Raw genomic sequence first — 21,752 nt, 5'->3', positions numbered from 1 at the left:
CTTCCTGTCAAACCAAGTGGAAATTAGAATACACCAAATATATATTTTCATATATATTTATATATGTATATGTGTATATATGTATATGAATATATAAAAAGTTATCAGGCTTGGCATCTTGTTTACTTCACATGGAATGGGTGATGGTGAGTAATTTGATTGAATCCAACTGACCCCAATCTCTTAATCCCTTATAAAAATCCTCTCTCCCTCTTTCAACACTGTTTTTATGTGTATATATGATAATAAATATTTATATGTAGATATAAATATGTATTTATGTAAATATACAGATACACACATAAACAGAAAAACAATGCAATGAAACAATATTCTGCAATTATAATGGCCAAGCTTGACCTTGGCAAAGAGCTGAGAAAATCTACCTTTTCTCCTTTCATGGAACAGGTGAGGCTATGGGTAGGTAATGTTGCAGGTGTTACTGAACAGAGTCAAAGTACTGGTGTGGCTAACTTTAAAAAAGAATGCTTGTTTTTCTTCTGTGTTTCTACTCCCACAGTTCTTTCTCTGGATGGGGATAGTGTTCTTTCTCATAAGTCACCTGGTTTGATGGGGATATGATTAGGGAGGTAGACTCTAAAGGATCACTCTAGTGCAAATACTAATAATACGGAAATAGATCTTGATCAATGACACACATAAAACCCAGTGGAACTGCTTGTTGGCTGTGGGAGGAGGGAGGGAAAAAACATGAATCATGTAACCATGGAAAAATATTCTAAATTAATTAATTATATAATAAACTTAAAAAAAAAAGAATGCTGTTACAAAGAAAGACTTTCTGGGCAGGGGAGGGAGTGGGGCTGGAAATGATCAGGGCCTTCTCTAAGCTCTACTCTTGATTCCCTGGACTTCATCCTTCCACATCTCCCCAATTTCCGTATACAAACACACACACATATATATTATATAAATCATATATAAAATATATTGTTATAGTTCCCCAACATTAGAATGCAAACTCCTTGAGGGTGAAGATTGACTTTATTTCTGCTTATATGGGTTTTAAGCATGGTGCCTGCCATATAGTAAGTGTTTAATAAAAGCTTGCTGACTTGACAAGCAAAATCAGAAAACATCAATAAACATATATATATAGAGAGAGACTCTTGTTTCAGGGGAAAGTGAGGGTTATTAAAAGCATTGCAAAATATGCCAGAGGCATCGGTATGAATTTCTTCCTCATCAGTCCTGGCCCAATTCTCTATTCATATATAGAACACGTAACAATCACACAATGGTACTAAGATTACTACAAATTTATATAATCTCAACTCGGACCTTGATGAAGTTTCCTACTCTCTTCTAAATGATTCTTTATCTCATTTCCTACAGAGAATGTTCAAAACTTTCCCTCTTCTTAGCAAGTTTCACACAACATCCTGTTCTCATCCTCTGAGAAGACTTTTATCTCATATTTTACTGAGAAATGGACTCCTCTGTTTGGCCCTTAAAGCCTTAGGTAACTGGACCCTGCCACACACACTTTGCAATCAGGCCAAATGAGCCTTATCTCTGCTCTTCACAACAGAGTTCCTCTGTTCCCATCTCCCACCTCAAAGCCTTTGCACACTCTGTTCCACATGCCTGGAAGGAACTCCCTCTCTTCCTTTAAAATTCAGTTGAAGCCTTTTTTTTTAACCCCTTGTCATTTGCCTTAGAATCAATTCTGTATATTGGTTCCAAGGAAGAAGAACGGTAAAGGCTAGTTAAATGACTTGCCCAAGATCACACAGCCAGGAAGTGTCTGAGGTCAGATTTGAACCCTTGGCCTCCCACCTCTGGGCCTGGATTTCAATCCTCAGATCTACCCAGCTGCCCTCTAAGGCACCCTTTTCTACAAGAAGCCCTTCCAGATCCCCATAACAACCAATGTCTATCCTCCCAAACTATCTGATATTGAACTCCTTTGTATACATTTGTAGTTAAGTGTAAGGTTTTTTATTTGTATGTGTTGCCTCCATTAGTCTGCAAGTTCCTTCTGTCATAGGAGTTGTTTAATCTTTGACTGATTTTTCCAATGACTTGGTTTTTCCACTGTGGGGATAATCAGGCCAGTTTTTTTTTTGTTTGGTTTTTTTTTTGAGTGATCACCTATTTCACTGAAGAGACTTTGCGGGATCCTGTATGGGATGCAACCCACACAACCCTCTCCATGATCACCAAGACTGGAGGACCTCATCTTCTAATAGGAATTCTTGTTCCGTGTGATTAAATTTGCTTATGCCAATTTGCTTTCAATACAGCTCCTTAGGCCTCTTAAATTTATTTCCTCTCATGAACTCCTCTCCTTTGTCCAATCTATAATCAGAGATGGCACTTTAAAAAGCATTTTGTTAATAACCGCCTACAGAAAAAACAACAGCTCTGTGTTCTTTTTAACCTTGGGTCTGTATCCGCGTGGATGGAAGTCCACGTTATAAATGAGGACAGTGAGTTAGAATTCTGAGATCACTTCCTCGTTAGAAGTTGTGCCAAACTGAGCTGGGATGTCAAGGAAGAGACTTCATCTATGCCTGGCATAAAAAACCACGGATAGAACACTTAGGAAAAGGACACAGGGAGACGTATGCTGCCGTCTCATTTCCAATCTTACTTCTTAGCCTTGTTCTGATTCTGAGAAATGAAGCCATCTTTGGGATCACAATCCAGAACAGTCCTCCTCAGGTGGAGGGCTCATTGGCATGGCCTGAGGCAAAAAAGGAGGCAGTAGCCTTTGATAAATACAGTCCTCTGGGGTGAGCAGATCCCAGGCGCCCATGAACACGGTGCCACAAGGGGGTGAGCTAAACAGGCCCATCCACAGAACTCTTGGGGTCACTGCTCATGTTCAGGGATTCATCAGTTAGGCTAGAGTTTTCCATCTACAGATTCTCCTTATTGTTCTCCTTTCTACAAGATTTGACTGATACCGGTTAAACTTCCATATGAAATCTTTGTAAACAGTATCAATGTCCTTTCCTCTATCCATCTGCCATTTGTCAGTATCAGGAATTCATTTAAGTGTCAGGTTGACATTGAAAATTGCACAGCATGTCACTTTTCTTCTCACTTTTCCTCTTTCTTTTAGTCTTGAATTAATTTTACTTTTGCTTTAATGAGTTGATTCAGGAATGACTCCCACATCAGCAATAAATCAATAAACCTAGTATCTTCTTATTAAAGTCACAAAGTTGGTATATCTATTCTACTGGATGGATCCAAGTTCAGATTTAATCTCAGACACTTTCTGGCTGTGTAACTGTTTTCTTCATCTGTAAAATGATGATCATAATAGCACCTGGCTCCTAGGGTTGTTCTGAAGATCAATTGAGATTATTCATAAAATGCAAAGGGCAGTGCCTGGTACATAATAGGCATTTAATAAATGTTTGTTCTCTTATCCTTTCCCCATACATTTCCTTCCTTCCTTCCTTCCTTCCTTCCTTCCTTCCTTCCTTCCTTCCTTCCTTCCTTCCTTCCTTCCTTCCTTCCTTCCTTCCTTCTTTCCTTCCTTCCTTCCTTCCTTCCTCTCTTTTAGCTCTCACCTACTATCTTAGAATCAACTGTACATTGGGTCCAAGAGAGAAGAGCAGCAAGAGTAGGCAATGGGAGTTTAGTGACTTGCCCGGGGTCACACAGCTAGGAAGTGTCTGAGGCCAGATGTGAACCCAGGACCCCCATCTCCAGGCCTGGCTCTCTGTCCACTGAGCCACCTAGCTTCTCCTTTCAATTGCTTTTGATTTTATCTAAGTGAGAATGTCAAGATTGCTAAGGGAGAAACTATGGAATATGATGAAGCTCAGAATTTGAAGTCAGAGGATCTGGATTCAAGTGCTAACACATCCATTTAATACCAATGTGACTGTTGGCAATTGACTTATTTTTCTTGGCCTCGGTTTCCCCATTTGCAGAATTAAGGGGCTAGGCATAAACTTCAAGAACTCGGGACCCCCTCAATGCCATGATAAGGGACTGGAACAGAATGCTGTTGGGCAGCAGTTTAGTAACTGTAACTAAAAAGGAAATAAGGTTAATAATCAGGTGGGCATGTTCTTAACAAAGCCAGGTTCACTCTTGATGATCATGGTTTTCTTTTCTAGCTATTTATTGTCTCTTGATTGCCTTTTGGGGGCAATAACATTTTGAATTTTTTTCTCCACCATTTTGCTACTTCCTCCCCTTCTTTGAACTATTATGTGACGTGATCCCTCCATTCTTTCAAGACTCTCACCCAACCAACATGAATTTCTTCTGTTCTGCTTCTCTACAAACTTAAAAATTTTCTGAAATGGCAATCTGCTTCTTTAAATAGCATTATGAAGACTGAGGTGTTGGGCTCCAAATGAGGAAATTTTTCTGTCCCTTATGATGAAAGTGGATTGTTATAGAAATGTGGACAAATCTGTTCCATTTTACGTCTATTTATTGTATGTGTGCTAGCTTTGTCTATAAATGTTCCAGGGAAGATGATGCAGCTTGCCTGGGTCTCATGCCAAGCTTTCTGGAGGCTTGTTTTCTCTCCCACTGTATTTTCATACTTTATAAGGTGATTCTGCTTATGATCTGACGTCTTTCCCCTCTGTAGTGTTTTATAAATGGGCCTGTATTCTAAGCAGGAGTTGTCCTTGGCTAGATCTTTCCGCTTTGCAGAGAGGTCAAATGTTCCTGGCTAATTCAGTTCAATTCCACAAGCAGTTACTAAGTACCTACTAGGTCCAGGGCATGTGCTAGATCCTAGGAAGGCAAAAAAAAATTACAAAGAGTTCCTTTTTTTCTAGGAGTAGTTGGAAGAGGCTTTTAGTGGGGTTTTTTTAGGCTTTCTGGGGTTCCTATTTTCCCTTGGTCAAACTTTTGCAGGAAATCATGATAATAAATATCTTTGCCTTTTTCCACTTTGTTTTCTGGGTATCAATTTTTCACATGCATTAAAGGTCACTTTAAAGCTGATGTTTACAACTTCTTTTCAACTTTAGCTTTTTTTAAACTTGATATTGGTTTTGAAATTTGCTATAACTAGTCATGATTCCACTTTATATAATGCTGATTTTATGATAATCACTTTGATGAGACCTCATTCTCTGTTAAAATAAAATTCCTTCCTCATTTCATTCTTTCCTTTCTTTCTCCATTTCTTTTTCTCTCTCTTTCCTTTCCTCTATTCTTTCTTTTCTTTCATCCTCCCATCCTTGCTTACCATATCCATCCAATGCTTTCCTACTTTCTTTGGGGAAAAAAATATGCCCTACAGTTATGAGACTTTTGAGTAGTTCAAAAGCCTTTAGCCTCATTCATTTGTCAGATCTTATCCAAATTTTCTAGTGACTCATATATATATATATATATATATATGAGTTGCTAGAAAATATGGCCATATATTTTACATAATTTACTTTAATATTAAGTACTACTATTATTAATATAATTTAATGATATACAAATAAATGAGAATATATAATTTAATAGTTTCTTACTTTCTAGATCTTAAGGCTATCTTCCCCCTCCATCCACCTTCACATTAATTTTTATTCCTAACAACAGTATAGTCACTGAATATCAAAGCGTGTACTGACATGGTTTGGAGGACTTGGCCAAATAGAAGCTTCAGCAATAAATACATTAGAGATACTCCACAGTCCATTATCCCTATGAGATATGGTTACTCTGAAGCAATGCATATCCTTCCTCTCAAGTCATTGCTCTAGAAATTAATCCATCAACCAGCAACACCCCAAACAGTCCCTGCACTGAAGGAAACAACTTTTGTCTGTCCAGGTAAAAGGGGACAAACCACGTGAGGCCAAAGACGTGAACTGAAGGACATTCTGCTAGATTTGGGACCAAAACGGCCCCTGAGGCCAAGTTCTCTACCCGTGGCTGCGCCTCATTTAGACAGGAATAGGTTCACTTGAGGGGCAGGGTCTTCGGTAGGATGTCACTTTGTGGGCTAAAGTCCACTATTATTGGGACACGGTTTGGGTAGAAGACTGCTATGCATGAGCCACCTGAATTCCCAGAGAACGGGGAGCCCGGGAGCGCCCTGTCCCTGGGATGCTGGGTTGTTCTCTGCCTAGTGTGAACTTCCCAGGAGGAAAGGCGGTGGGGGAGGGAGGGGGAGAGGCGGACTGGCAGCAGCCTGGGGCGCCGATAGCTATACTGGTGCCGCCATTCCCAGAGAGGGCTGCAGAGATAGAGGACATTTAAGAACCCAAGAATGAAGTCTCCCCAAGGCACGTGGGGCCTGGCAGGGCTAGATTGGGCGGGAAAGGAGGGAGTGTGCCTGGGAGGACGATGGGGGATGGGCCCCACAGGGTTCTGTGTCGCTGGGATGGGAAGCTGAGGCAGTCCCTTTCATTCCGTCCCTTCCCACTGCAGAGCAAGTCCTACTGTCTGCCAGGGCCTAGATGCCCATCATAGGCAGGGGCAGATGCTCTCGGCCCTGTCATGGTGCTCATTCTCAAACCTCTGGAGGGGGAGGGGAGAAACATCCACTAGGCCCCTCCTCCGTAGCAAGTGCAGGATACTGTTTCCTTTTATCCCTTCGACCCTGGGAGCTCCCGCCTCTCATTGCTCCCCTTCCGGATGAGGAAAATGAAGCGGGCCTAGTTTAACAAGGTTGGGGGGCCAGCGTTCTCTCTACCGCCCCCCCCCCACTGGGTCTGTGGGGGCCACCAAAAAATCACCAACCTTCTAGCGTAGACTATCTAGTCCATGCAGCTATTGCAGGCTATAGGCATGGGTGTAACTAAAGAGGTCAAAGCCGTTTAAATATTTTAGGTAGCCCTTCAGGGTTTGCAAGATGCTTTACAGTCATCCTCATACTTGGGCCTCGACACCCCCTGGGAGGGAGATACTATTATGGCGCCTATTTTAGAGGCGAGGAAATGCGGCAAACAGAGGTGAAGCGGCTGGTGAAGCAGGAGGATCTGAACTCCGCCTGAGCGCACACACCATCCCCAAGGCTCCGCCTTCATCGGTCTTTCCTAGGGAAGCCTTTATTTAGAAACGTGACCCCTCAGTCCGACCCCAGACTGGTATCCAGGGGTCACTCCCCGCCCCTTAATATGATTATTCTCTTTTCACTTTCCACAGGCTCCCTTCTACTTTCAACACTCACTACTTTAGGTCAAGCCCTCCCCGCTTCGCTGGGATTACTAGAACAGCCTTCTTTGTTCTGTCTATCTATCTATTCCTATTTCTTTTCCCTACAGGATTAAATACAATTTCTTTGTCATGACACTCAAAGATCTTAAGTCTTTTTGTAGTCTGTCATTCCATCCTCATTTCTACTTAGGTAGTTTTTCAGTCTGACTTTTCATCCCCCCATCTGGGGTTTTCTTGGCAAAGATACTGGAGTGGTTTGCCATTTTCTTCGCCAGCTTATTACAGATGAGGAAACTGAGGCAAACAGGGTCAAGGGACTTGTCCAGGGTCACATAGCTGGGACGTTTTTGAAGTCAGATTTCAATTCTGGAAGTGAAGTCTTCCTGACTCCAGCCCCAACACTCTATCCTCCGAGTACCCTCCTGCTTTCTTGCATTTGTCCATTCAATCCACCATCTAGGAGGCATCTGTTCCAGCCAGTAACAGAGAGCATCCACCTCAAAACTGGTAATAAGTGGACCTCACCTCTCCACCCTGAGGGAAGCCATTCCATTTCTGGGTAGTTCTAATATCAAAAGCTCTTTTTCCTCTATCAAGGCTAATTCAGACTCTGCAATTTCTACTCAGTATTTACTGAATTTAGTGGACAATTTGAATTTGACATTAATCATCACTCCCAGCCACACTAGTCAATTCAGTTTCTCCACATGCCAGGCAGAGTGCATTTTTGTTAATCTTATTAAACATTCCCTGTCTACAATCATATATTAGAGCTGGAGAGAACCTTAAAGATCATTAAATCCAACTTCCTCATTTCATATTCTTCAACTCTCTGTAACCTTTGAGGCTATGGACCAGCCTCTTCCCAGATACTCTGCATTTTCACAACATTCCCCTCTCCTGGTTCTCCTCCTACCTGACAGGACTTTCTCAGTTTCCTTTGTTAGATGGTCATCCGGGTCACACCCCTGAAATGGGGGTGTCCCCCAAAGTTCTGTCCTGGGTCCTCTTCTCTTTTTCTCTCTAGGTGGCCCATCTTGGTGCTCTCATGAATTCACTCCCATGAATTTAATGATTACTTCTACGCAGATGACTATATACTGTTATCATTTAGCCATTTTTCAGCCATGTTCCACTCTCTGTGACTTTTTTGAGGGGGGGAGTTTTCCAGGCAAAGATACTGGAGTGGTTTGCCATTTCCTTCTCTAGTTCATTTTTACAGAGGAGGAAACTGAGATGAACTGGGTTAAGTGACTTGCCCGGGGCCACCCTGCTAGAAAGTGTCTGACTCTACCTTTGAACTCAGGTCTTCCTGATTCTAAGGCCAGTGTTCACTGTGCCACATAGCTTTAATATGTGTGTGTACATATACATTTATATCTATAAAACATGTATATGGGTAAATATATGCATGTATATAAAACTATACAGAAGTACACATATGAGTCTATATAACATGTCTGCATGTAGATGTATATGTGTCCACGAGTGTCTGTGGTACATCTGTCCACGTGTGTATAACAGACACACATGCACGTGTCTAGAATGTTTACATGCATAGATATGCACACATGTACAGAATGAGTTAGCGTTTATATAATCAATGCAGTGTATAGCATGTGCATGCACATGTGCCCATGAAACACACCTGTGTCTGTATAGATCCCATAGGCATGAATACTATAGAGAATAACTGAATGTAGAATATGTGTATGTATAGATATATACATTGATATATGTGTGCACAAACAGAATGGACGTGGGTTATATGTATGTGTACATACACACATGTATCCCACACATGTGTGACACACATGATCCGTATTCTCTCTACCCATGTGTGTATATGTGTATATATTTCTATGTACACACCAAATATAAGTGTTTTTTATATTATCAGGGCTTCTCTTTCCTCACACCCACTATCTCTATATCTAAACTCATCCATAAGCATTTCTGAAGTGCTACTGTAGGGGGCGCAGGGTCCTGGAGTCAGGCAAACCTGGGTCTAAATCCTACCTTGACTATTTCTGAGCTGGGCGAGCTGCTCCAGTCGCCCCACCGCTTCCTGCCTCAGTTTCCTCAACTGTAAAATGAGGAGAGTCACAGCACCTACCTTGCAGGGTCCTTCCGAGGATCAAAGAAGTATTTGTAAAGCGCCTGGCACGATGCCTGGTACATAGGAGGTGCTTAATAAAGACCAATTCCCATATTGCATACCATCTCCCAGAGGGGGAAGACAATTTGGATCTTATAATTTCAGAAAGCTTATGTTAAAGATTGTTATTACAAGTAATTTGGAAAATGAAATATGAAGTAAAATAAATGCCGATTCCCTTCCCTCTCCCTTAAATGCCAGGCCTGGCGCTAAAGGCACACTGGGGGTGCAAAGGGTAGGCCCTGGCCTTGAGGGGCTCACCATCCAACGCCAAGGCCCGGTGTATCATCCCCTCCCCCACCGAGGGTCTCGTCCCCATGGGCCTCAGCTCTGCCTGGGCCTTGGCCTGGGATCTCTGCCTGGAGCGAGTGAAGCTGCTCCCAAGATTGGGGACCCTCTGGCTTGGCCCAAGCCAGCTCCCCTCCCTCCTACCTGGCATGCACAATTCCCCTCTCCCCAGGGCCTCCCGGGTGTCGTGGCTGCCCCAGCCCCGAGCCTCCTCCGCCGCCTTCTCCCTGAGGCGCTGCCTGCTCACTGCAGCCCTGGCCCCCAGGGCTACAATGTATCTCTTTGGTGTGTGTTTGCATAGACCCGAGGCTGGGCATCCCCCCCAGCCTGAGGGCAGGGGAACGCTGGGACAGGAGCGTTGTGGGGGAGCGCCAATAGCTAATTCCCGTGAAGAACTCCGGGGGAAGGCGTACACTAGCACATCAGAAGCCATTCAGAAGGAACAAGGAAGGAGGAGATGCTCCAACTTGGCGGCCCACAGCACTCCAGCAGCAATCTACAGCTCCAGCCCCACAGGGGGCGCTGCACGCTGGAGAGAAGTTTACCGAAGGAGTCGGAGGAGGAGAGAACCCTAGGAGTGGGAGGGAGGTGTATGTGTGGATCTCTCCCCCATCCCGCGCCGAAATAGATCACGTGATACGAAAGGCTGGCGAGAGCAGGGAAGACTCAGGGAAATGGAGGGACGCACGCACGCATACGTACGGGGCAGCCTCCTTGCCTCTCGCGAGAAAGGTATGAAGCTCCGAGAACTACATAAACAAGGACTCCCTTGCACGGCGGAAGGCGGGAGACGGAAGCAGCTTTGGCTTCCCAGCCCCCTATCTCTACGGATTGGTTTTTGGGGTTTCGCACACGCGGTCGTGAAACAGCGCAGCTATGGCAACTTTTGTGAGCGAGCTGGAAGCGGCCAAGAAGAACCTGAGCGAGGCGCTGGGCGACAACGTGAAACAGTGAGTTCGGCCATTCTTGCGGCCCTAAGACGGCCAGAGCCTGATCGGAGACCCTACCCCCGCCCCCTCCTTCCCGGCTCCGCCCTCCATTCTCTCTTCCCTCTCCCCCGCGGGCGCGGCTGAACCCTCGCGGGGCTGACTGGGAAAGCTAAGGAGAGGAAGAAAGGAGGGCATCCTTCCTGTTCCCTGGCGAGGCCTGCCTACCCTCATCCTGCGCCCTGGGGTTCCCATGGCAACTAAGGGCAGCATCCCCTCCCTCCAGTCCCTGCTCCCTGCTTGCGTTCCAAAGATATTCAAAAAGTGGCAACCTCACCTACAGAAGGTGTTGGGGTTGGACCACACGACTTGGGCAAGAGCGAGGCTTGAGAGAAGAAACCGTTATGGACCCAGAGGAAAAAAATGATTATTAACGTTATAAAATATACAATATGACAATGACATTAGCAGCTGGTATTTATATAGAACTAAAAAGATTTGCCGAGTGTTGTATTTATAGGTAGCACTTACATATAAATACACTTACACATATGTCAAATGAGACATTTGTTAAAAAGCATTTGGTACAGTATTTGATACGTTGTCGGCTCTTTATAAATGTTTGTTTTCTTCCCCCTTTTTTAAGCCTTCAAGGTTTGAGAACTGCTTTGATAATAGACCGGCATTATTTAACTTTTGGGACAGTCTGTATATCAAGACTTTTAAGATACAGCTTTTTAAATGGTAACCCTGTAATACCGGGAGCGAGGAAGTATTGTTCTGTTGAAAGTGTTGCTTCTTTGTTCATTTGAATCAATGAACAAGATTTTTTTTTTGTTTGTTTTAAGATTTAATTGCCTAAGTTCAAAGAAGTACAGTGCCAAGGATCTTCATTCAAATAGACCAGCCACCTCATAGATTAGGGAAATCCCTACAGTGATGCAGATTTGCTAGCCATCTATATTTTTGCACATATTCTTCCAAAGTTTGCCACAAGGAGTCCCAATCTTTTGACGGCTTTCATTGTCCAGACCCCGGGAGGAGTACCAGTGGAGCACTGGCTGCTTCCCTGACACCCTTCACCCTACTTATGTAGCCAGTTTATACTCTCGGGGTTTTTTTGTTTTGTTTTGTTTTGTTTTTAAACTAAAGCATTCTGGAGGAGTTACAATGTGTCATTGTCTACTCACATCCCGCATGCATGTCTCTCTGTTGCCCTCTGTATTAACAAGCATTTAATAAGTACCTATTGTGTGCCAAGCAGTATACTAAGTGCTGGGGATACAAAGGCTAAGAAAATAGCCCCTTCCCTCAGGAAACTGCTAGTCTGTTGGGATACTCGTTTTTAGTTCTTTGAAGGGTGGAGGAAGCAATAATGTTTCATATCTAACTGCTATGCTTCCAGGTGTCAAAATAGGAATAATGAAAATATAAGCTTTTGCTTTTCCCAGAAACTTTTGAGAAACTCAAACTGTTTTTTGAAAGCAATCTAGCTTGCTTTCATTCTCTTCTTCAACTCTAGGGGCAAGAATTGGGCCCAGCATAAGATAAAATAATACATAGGCATGCCTGCATGTGTGTACATATATATGTACATATATATGTACATATATATATATATATAAACGTGTCTTTCATCTAGACATCAAAATCATTCACAATTCCTTATATAATAATAGAAATTAACCTATTAAGTGATTGATGATAACAAATATTAGGGGATTCAGGAAATGAATGCTTGATAAAGCTATACACCACAGAAGGAGATCTTTTGCATCAGAATCCAAATCAAAGCAGGACTTGTTCTCTATGTGCTTATATTCAAGAAAGGGCAGATCAGTGGCAACTGGGTGGCTCAGTGGACTGAGAGCCAGGCCTAGAAATGGGAGGTCCTAGGTTCATATTTGGCCTCAGACACTTCCTGTGTGACCTAGTCCTTACCTCTTTTCTATCTTGGAACCAATACACAGTATTGATTCCAAGATGGAAGGTGAGGGTTTAAAAAATAAATAAAGAAAGGATAGATCAAATAAGGCTTTTTTGGTGTGAGAAGTTTTGAAGATGGTAAGGGAAACAATAGGCTAGTCAGTTGACTGACCCTTTCAGTGGCAGTGTTAGTTTTATTCGATTATACTCTCTGAGCAAGAGTTGGAAGAGGAAGAGTGGAAACTGGATGTAGGTGGTAGGGAGCTGAGTGATTTAAACTCCTGACAGGGTATCCAACAGTAGAACATAGACTCCTTGAGGACAGGGACTTTGTGGTTTTTATCTTTGTTTCCTGTGACCTATCCCACTGTCTCTTATAAGTGCAGGTGTTTAACATATAATAGACTTTTAACCATGAACAGGTCTCTTCATTTGAACTTTGAGCCAAAGTTTTCTTCATTTGTAATGTGGGGGATTATACAGTGTTTGCTTTACAGGTTTGTGTGTATGTGTGAAAAGCACCTTATTAACCTTAGTACTTTATAATTGAGTTACTTTTTGATGGGCCTTGTGCCTTCTAGAAGATAATTTTGAAGTAGAGAAGCTCAGCTAAGATATAGACAGGCACAGTACAGAGCAGAACCAGATGGTTGCAGTCAATCAATAGACATTTATTAAGTGTCTGTATGGACCAGGTTCTTTGTTACATGCTGAGGATATAAATTTTCAAAAAAAGTAGGTGATCTCTCCCCTCAAAGAGCTTACATTGTATTAAAAGAATATAGTGTGTGATTTTATTGTTCATTTGTTTTTAGTCATGTCCCACTCTTTGTGACCTCATTTGGAGTTTCTTGGCAAAGATACTGGAGTGGTTTGCTGTCTCCTTCTCTAGCAGATTTGACAGATGAGGAACCTGAGGCAAACAGGGCTAACTGACTTGCCCAGTGTCACTCATCTCTATAAGTGTCTGATTTGAACTCAGGAAGATGAATCTTCTTGACTTTAGGCTTGGTACTATATTCACTGTGCCTCTTGCTCTGTACAATGTGCACACAGAAAAATACATAGAAAACATTCAAGATAGCATTTACTGATTTGTGTTTGTTGTGGGATATTAACAGTTGGGGAAATCAAGAAAGACCTTTTCAAGGAGGCAGCATTGACTTCAACTTTGAATGGAATTAGAGATTTTGTGACCTTTAGGCAAAGAGAAGGGAGCATTCCAGGCATATGGGACAGCCTGTTTGTAAAGGCATGAGAATGTTGTTCATGGGTAGTGTAGAGTATAGAGGGGAAATACTGTGTAATTATCCTGGAAAGATAGACTGGAATCGGAGCAGAGAAGGGTCAGTTCTAGCTGAGCACTTCCTCTAAATGAGGCTTGGATGGATGGAGGAGAGCTTCCGAAACAGCATTTGTGCTGTTCTTTGGAGGTTTCAGAAGGCATTGATCAGATGAAGGCAGTCTAGGGGTAGAGAATGAGGTGAATAAACCTCTTATTTCCCTAGCTCAGGGCCATCTCAGGTATTATCTAATTGGGGTAGAGCATAGATAACATGAAAGAAAGTAGCATGAGATAGCCTTGAATGCCAATCTCAGTAGTTTGTATTCTGTGAGCAGAAGGGAGGATTGTACAGAGGATTAATAATAATCTCATTGTATGTTAGAATTCTAGCAGCCTCATGAGGAGGATGGATTTCAGTAGGGGAAAGACTAGTTAGGGGAGCAGTTGCAGAAAGAAGCTCATTCAGTAGGCAATGAGACCTGAAACAAGGATTGTGGCACTGGGGATGAAAAGGAGCAGACATATTTGAGAGATATCACAAATAGAATATGCAGGAGTTGGCTATTAATTGGATAGCAGTGGAGTGACAAAGAAAGTGGAGTCAGCATTTTATAAGTGACTGGAGTGAATCAAAACAGAGAATTCAGGAGCAGGGAAGATGATGGGTTCCATTTTAGATATATTGAGTTTGAGGTGCTCATTAGTGATCCAGGTAGAGACAAATACAATAAGAAAATTAGTTTGGAACTCATGAGTTCAAGACTGTTGAGCAGAAGGGTGCAGGGAAAAAGTATTTGGAGTCAGGGGACCTGGCTTCCAAGTTTTCTCTCTGCCCCTTAACTACCAGTTTGACTTGGGGCTTATTGCTTAAACTCCCTGGGCCTTTGTAAAATGAGGGGGTTTGATTAGGTGACTTCTCAATTCATTTCCAGCTCTGTGATACAGATATATGGGTCATCTACATAAAGGAAATACTTGAACCTGTGGATCTCCAAGAAGGAAAGTGCATTTTTGCATAAACATTTCTCCATAATAAAGTTGGCTTACCCTTTGTGGACTGAGATTGGGAGAAATGATAGAATTAAAAATTTAAGGTTGGTTGCTATTTCTTATTTTATTGTAGTTCTTTAAAAATAAAACTTTGTGTAGGGTAAGCCAACTTTATAATAGGACTAAATAAAGAAAAAAAACATTTCCAGTTTTCTCTTTTAATACCCTTTTTTTTTTGCAACCATCCACGTATTATACATATCTATATACATGTCAAGGGATCACTAGGTGGCTCAGTGGGTAGAACACTGGGCCTGTTGTCAAGAAGACCTGAGTTACAATCTGGTCTCCGACATGACTAAACAGCAGTACAACATATGTGTGAAAGTCACCCCTCTCCTATTTTCAAAATATATGTTAATAAATCAAAGGTATAACTAATAATGGACATGATAAAAGATGACTTTGAAGGAAGGGAATATTTAGTGGTCATGAGTACCAGTAGAGTAGAGCTACAACATCATTAAAATAAAAATTTAAAAAGACCTAATGCCAAAGCATAAACTTAAAGTCATCAGATATTTGGGAGGTGCCTTATGTTAAAGAACCAAGGCTTTCCTACCCCATATGAGGTTTGGTTAAGGGGTTCTAAACCTTTTCTAGTCCCTGTAGCCTGGCTTTCAGTAAACTGTCTCATACCCTATATTCCATATTAGAAGAAGTAAATTCTAGTATTAACATGCATATAACACTTAAAAATCTTACCTAACCCTCTCTTTAGTATAAAAGATTATCATTCATGTTTGTATAAGAAGTGATATGAAGAGATTTATTTCAGTAGGATAATAGTTACTTAAATATTCCCAGTAGTTCTTCCCCCTCCTCAATAAACTTTGAGTATTCCAGTTGGGTTAGGTTATAGATCATACCTAATTTCTCCAGATGCTCTTACTGACTTCACAACCTTCAAATGTCTTAGATCACAGCATATTTAAGACTTGGGATATTATCTGTGGTCAGAGGATAATAAGAAAATATCTGAATTTTTTATGGTAGAACTCATTTCTCTTGCTAAAGTTCTTTCCCTCTTGTTTGGATCTTTTTCTGACCTTGTCTAATTTAAACTTTTGAGGCAGGCTTCTTTTAAAATTCTTCCATATCAGTTTCTTCAAAATTAGCTATATAGCTCCCAATTTGGACTATTATCTGTCCCATCCACTTTGTTAACCTCATTATCTTTTTCACTTGTTCATAACAAAAGGGGCAATGTTTTGTATCAGAATGAACACTAAGCTGGGAATCCAGAACTAGATTCTAGTTCTCTTAACTAATTCTAATTCACTAACTAGCCCTTCAGCTTTGAGCTACTCATCTGGCTTTTGTCTGGCCCTCAGTTTTTTTTCATAAAGAGGGTGTATAAAAACTATCTTTAAAGACCCCTTTCGCTCTAAAATTGAATGATGCTTTATATTACTATAAATGTGTTCTGGGTCCATTGAGCAAAGTCAGTTAAATAGCATAACAGAAGGCCCAAAAAGCAAACAACTAATTATTTTGACATTTTTTAGGTACAAATAATGCCAGTTTTGAGTAAGAGAAAATTAATAGGTAGTCTGTTGGCAGAGCCATATGATGAAATCCTACTTTTAGTAACTTATCCACTGGGTCCCATCTTTCTTGTAAAACTGAGTCTACTCTTTCAGACCATCAGAATTTATTTTCTATTGTGGTCTCCCATTTTGTTGTTTGGTGAGAATGGGAGTGGAGTTAATTGTCATACTATACTTTTCTTTTTTTAACAAAACTAATTATTTCATAGCTTTCTCATTTAAAAATGTAAAAGCTTCTTGTTGTTAATGGTGATATTTCCATCAATTTATGAATAGCATGTTAAAAGTGGTCGTTAAATGGACCTAAAATAGAAACATTTATATTAAAAGGACTTACTGTATTCAAAAGACCACACAAGGCCCTGGGGAGAAAAGGACCAAAAAATTATGATTTCTGCCTTTAAAGAGTTTATGTGATATGTACCCAGAATAGGATAGATTTAGGGTTGAACATGTAGACCATAGGTGCCAAATACATACCTGTAGTGACCTAGATTAAAATGTCATTAGAAAATGTTTAACAAAATAATTAAAACTACAGTATTGCGGTTTTCTAGGTCAATAATACCATGAATATGTGGTTTTCAGTGTCAATATGTGACTGTAGGGATCCTTACATAGAGTTTAGTGGCCCTGTTTTTATTTAAATTTGACATCATTGATGTAAAGAGAACATAGATTTATAGATAGATAATCTAGTCTAGGGGATCTTAACCTTTTTGTGTCTATATGCCTTTGGCATTCTGGTGAATCTATGGACTCCTTTGAAGGATATTTCTAAATGCATAAAATAAAATGTCTAGGATTACAAATATTCTAATATATTAGAATAAAAGTATATTTTTCCCCATCCAAGTTCATCCCTCCCACCCACCCTGAAATCTGTTTGTGGACTTGAGGTTTTGAATCTGATCTAGATCAACCCTCTCTTTTTATAAATAAGGAAATGGGTGATTTGCCCTAGGTCATACATAGGTAGTAAGTGTTAGCAAGACTTAAGATTTGAACCCAGGTTCTCCTGTTTCTCAAATGTAGTGATTTTTTTTCCTACTGCAATATGACCCTTGATAAGTACACTTTGTAAGTCCAGACTAGAAAAAGCAATAACAACTGAGGGAATCAGAGAAGGCCTCATGGAGGCTTTGATAGCAAAGTTGAACTTTGAATGATAATAACATTCTTAGAGGAAGAGACACATTCAGATTGGGATCATAGAAGTGGGGTAGTCTAGTCTGGCTGGAAACCAAGTTTGAGTGATTCTTTACTTAGGCAGCAGTGGATCCTCACCTGACGTTCAACTCCTGAAGGTTTTGTGTGAAGATCTGTAGTAAGACAATTTAGTGGACTCAGATTGTCTTGCTGTTACAACTAATTCAAGTTCAGAATTAGATGGGCATAAATATAGAAATTCTCTCCTGCCACCAAGTTAAGTAGATATTGATATTTCAAGTAATGAGTTAGAGAATAAAAGTCTATATAAATTTACTTGTGCTTTTTTTAGTTCTAGGAGCTGATTTTTTTTTTTTTTAGTGTTTAACTTTTAGCTGCAGATCCTCAGGAATTCAGAACTAATTCCTTTGTGGTGTTTGGAAATCCAGCTCTTGAGCTATTCAGCTAAATGCTTGACTGATTTAATTTGGTATAATCATCACATTTGAATATTAGTATTAAATGTGTGAGACATTAGAAAGATGTAAAGGAGTATTGTGATGGCTCTGGCTTTTTGAGAACTGAATTTTGTCTTTACCTTTGTTTTAATTTGCTTCCATAATGCATCAAGGCCTTCCTGTTCTTTTAAGTTAAGTCTTCTTCTTTAATTCTTTTCTTAGTGTTTGTAAGACCACACTCTCTAGGGCAGGCAAAAATTTAAATCTTGAGAAGAATCAAAACCTGTTGTTCTTGTCTCCATTCCTCCCATGCAGATATTGGGCTAACCTGAAATTGTGGTTCAAACAGAAGATCAGCAAAGAAGAATTTGACTTGGAAGCTCATCGGCTCCTTACACAGGAAAATGGTAAAAGTGTCTTATAATTATTTGAGGGTTTATGTTCTCCTCCCTCCCCTTTTCTCCACCAAACAAACAAACAAACAAACAAACAAACAAAAAGAATTAGAAAGAAAAAAAGGTACAGCAGGATAGAGTCCATTTAATGTCACTGCATACAATTTTAGTTTTAAGTATGTGTAAGATCATCCTCTCAAAGTGTGTATTGAGCAAAGAAACTAGGTACTAATATGTAGAGAATCCAACATTTTCTTAGTCTAAATTTGCCTTATGTGATGTAAAAGCTCTGTTTTGTGACAAGGAAATCACTTTTAAAAGACTGATATATATTAATTTAAGGTTGCCAAGGAATTCAGCTATGTAATTCCTTAATGAAAACTCAAGTCAGCCGTCAACCTTTTATGGAGTTTTAATTACAAACAGGAGGAAGAAAGGAATTAGAGATAGAGGGAGAGAGAAAGGGGAGAGAAGGGAATAGGGCTTAAATACCCCTTCTGTTTAGGCTGGGCCAAAAGGCCCAAGCCCTTAGATAGCTGGGGCAATGAAAGGAGATCAGTCCCTATTACTCACATGACCAAAAATGGAGAAACAGTCTCCGGGGGCCCCACCTTCAGCTTCCTTCAGTGCAAGCTTCTCAGAGCACACCGCAACCACTCCAACAAACTCCTCAACCCCCTGAGTCTTCAGACCCCCCTATCCTTAAGGAAACCATCCAAGTTCCCTCCCCTCAGTCCTCACATCTACCAATCACCTGTCCATCAATTTCCCTGTGCCAGTGGAGGCTCTAGCTTAACCCAGGACCGCCCAGAGGTCTCTGGCTTTTCACATGTCTGTTGAAGGTCATATTTTCAAATAATTAAATCTTTGATCCTTTGCTACAGCCCTTTCTAAATCCTGTTAACCTGAGTAGGGTAGAGATTGGAATAATTAAATTTTGATCTAGGCTGCAGCCCTTACTCAATCCTGTTAGGACTGAATAGGGTGGAGATTGATTCCAAGTATCTCCATTGTATCAATTCTAAAATCAATCATGACTCAAAGAAATTCCTGTTCTATGCTTAAGCATAGGTCAAAGCCCTTTCCATTGTTCAGCAAAAGGTTTCTGTCCCAAAGTAATCTTAAGAAGGGAGGAGGGGGAAACTCTCATGCCAATGGGGTTCACATTCCAATAGTCAAGACCCACTATCAATAGGAAATTTTTCAAGTATGAAATTTCCCAATGGTGAAATTTCCAACATTTATAAGTCTAAGAAATTTTGAGGTTTACAGTTTGTAATAACATACTTAATTTGTGGTAAATTTTACTTTTCCAGTACATTCCCACAATGATTTCCTCTTGGCTATTCTCACTCGTTGTCAGATTTTGGTTTCTGCACCAGGTAAGCCAGACCTTTTTATGGAGGGGGGAAATGGTAGTCATTTAGCACATGATACCTCTGAAAATGAATCCCTTGTCATCTTTTCATAGTCATAATTGGTGCTTGTTTAGTACCTATGTGTCCTTAGACACCCAAGAAGAAAAATGCTAAGTACATATTTTATTGAGTACTTTTCTTAAATCTGATAATTTATTCTTTTCCCCCATTCCCCCTTTTTTCCCTTTCAGTTGAGTTTCTTACTCATTTATTTCCTGCACATTAGTTTGTTTAGGTAGATGTATGGAAAGTGAAGCATTTAGTGGACAGGATAGTATAAGGACAGTTAGCCAGGGATGACATCAAGCTTAGGGGCAAGGGTTTCAAAAAAGCTAAAGAATGAGTGAAAGAGGTAGATGTTTAAGAGCAGCTCTAGGGCAGGGGTAGGTAAAGTACAAAATAAAGTGGTAGTGGTCTAGAACCCCTGACTTTCTAGGAGGTTGGGTTTTTTATTTGGTATCTTTCTTTAATAAAGGCGTCCTCATCTGGAGGGTTGTTCAGAGCTTTTAATGTCCTTGTGTAAGGTTTGGTGCAGACTGCATTCAATCAGGTCCTAAACAACATTCTATAAGGGATTGTTGTTTGTCAGGTACCTTGCTTTGTACCTATCCCTCAAGGAGCTTACATTTAACAGTTGTTAAAGGGGTCTTAGGTCTCAGGGGAGATAAAATGATCATGTGGGGAAGAAAGAGGGCAGTTTAATTGCTCCCTTTAAACCTAAAGAAGCCTGGGTGGGGAAATGGTAAGCAATAGTTCTGCCCAGATTACTTTAGGTTGAAAGTAGCAGATTCATCTACTACCCACTTTGTTAGGTTGTTCCTATCCTTTTTATCAATTAAATATTTGAGAACTGGATCAACAAAAGTTCAGTGCTTTATCCTTCAGGTACTGATATTTCATCCTACCTTTCTCTACTGACATCTTAATTTTTTAGCTATTTTTCATCTCATAAAAAGAGAATAGGATTAGATAATCTGGAGCTCTGTCTTTGCAATCCATAAGACTCTGAGGCAGTAGCTCTTCCAAAATTATATAGAGCTTTGTTTTATGCTAGGGTTTTTTTTGTTGTTTTGTTTTTGTAAGATGGTAAATTTTTGAAAACCTTGTTACATAGAGCAAAATGGTTTCAAAACCAGGAAGACTTGAGTTTAAATTCTGTTTCTTAACATATCCTTGCTATATGACTGTTGACAAGTCATTTAACCCTCAATTTTCTAGGCCAGAGGCCCAAATCTGACCCTCTGTCTGTTTTTATACAATCCAAACTAAGAATGATTTTTACATTTTAAAATATCATAAAACTTTATTTTAAAAGATAAAATATTCCTTGCTCTTGGCTTGTACAAAAACATATGGTGGGCAGTTATGTAGGCCAGTTGACTTGAATTTGCCAACCCCTGTTTTAGATAGGTCTCTAAGATTACAAGTTGCAGAGTAGGTGTTGGGTCTGGGTTGATAGAGGAAGTTTGCTCACCTGAGAGTTAGTTCCCTGTACCACTGGAATTGCAGGTCCAAAAACTGAGGTCCTGGAAATTAAAAGTGATTTGGAGAGAGGATTAGGATCCCTTTTCTTACATGCCATATATTTTCTAAGAAAAGAATCTTATTGCTATTAGTATTGTTAGAGCTGTTGTGATTCTATGGTTTTTTTTTTTGTTTGGGGATTTTTTTTTTTGCCTTTTAGAGGGTGCCGGGTCATTACCCTGGACAGGAGGTTCTGCAGCTAAACCTGGAAAACCCAAAGGAAAGAAAAAACTTTCTTCAGTTCGACAGAAATTTGATGTAAGTTATTTTCTGAATGAGCTTGGCATTGATTGTTAATGCTATGATTTAGTATTTTTATTTAATGAAATTAATAGTGAAGTGTCTTTCCAAAGAAATGAGATGTATAAAACACTGACTTTTGTTTAAAAAGATGTCCTATTTCAAAGCTGTGTTGATCTTATAAATCCTTGTGTGCCTATGTATCTTTGAGTTAACAGTTCTTTTTCCTTATTATTTGCAAATCAATTTACTATAATCATTATGTTAATGCATATCTAGTC

At 40.4% G+C, this 21,752-nt stretch overlaps 2 protein-coding genes across 4 annotated transcripts in view; one reads left to right on the top strand and one right to left on the bottom strand.

The window, feature by feature from the left end:
* The window catches only part of LOC103105950 (dentin sialophosphoprotein-like), a 32,848-nt gene extending 22,850 nt beyond the window's left edge, over window positions 1-9,998 (bottom strand). Inside the window, exon 1 of one of the 3 annotated variants that reach the window (XM_056815477.1) lies at window positions 9,695-9,998. In XM_056815477.1, the coding sequence (XP_056671455.1) occupies window positions 9,695-9,983 (289 nt within the window). In that variant the 5' untranslated portion in view covers window positions 9,984-9,998. Of the gene's footprint in view, window positions 1-8,020; window positions 8,705-9,220; window positions 9,615-9,694 lie in introns of those variants that run through there. The other 2 variants (XM_056815478.1, XM_056815482.1) reach the window with 2 other exon arrangements.
* A 192-nt stretch (window positions 9,999-10,190) lies between these two features.
* The window catches only part of TADA1 (transcriptional adaptor 1), a 20,398-nt gene continuing 8,836 nt past the window's right edge, over window positions 10,191-21,752 (top strand). Inside the window, exons 1-4 of the mRNA XM_001363905.5 lie at window positions 10,191-10,500; window positions 18,210-18,301; window positions 19,606-19,671; window positions 21,392-21,489. Coding sequence (XP_001363942.1) covers window positions 10,427-10,500; window positions 18,210-18,301; window positions 19,606-19,671; window positions 21,392-21,489 — 330 coding nt within the window. The 5' untranslated portion in view covers window positions 10,191-10,426. The remainder of the gene's footprint in view (window positions 10,501-18,209; window positions 18,302-19,605; window positions 19,672-21,391; window positions 21,490-21,752) is intronic.

Source organism: Monodelphis domestica, chromosome 2 (assembly GCF_027887165.1).
Source record: "Monodelphis domestica isolate mMonDom1 chromosome 2, mMonDom1.pri, whole genome shotgun sequence".
Taxonomy (NCBI): domain Eukaryota; kingdom Metazoa; phylum Chordata; class Mammalia; order Didelphimorphia; family Didelphidae; genus Monodelphis; species Monodelphis domestica.
The sequence above is the reverse complement of the archived record's forward strand: the minus strand, read 5'-3'. Positions and strand labels throughout refer to the sequence as shown.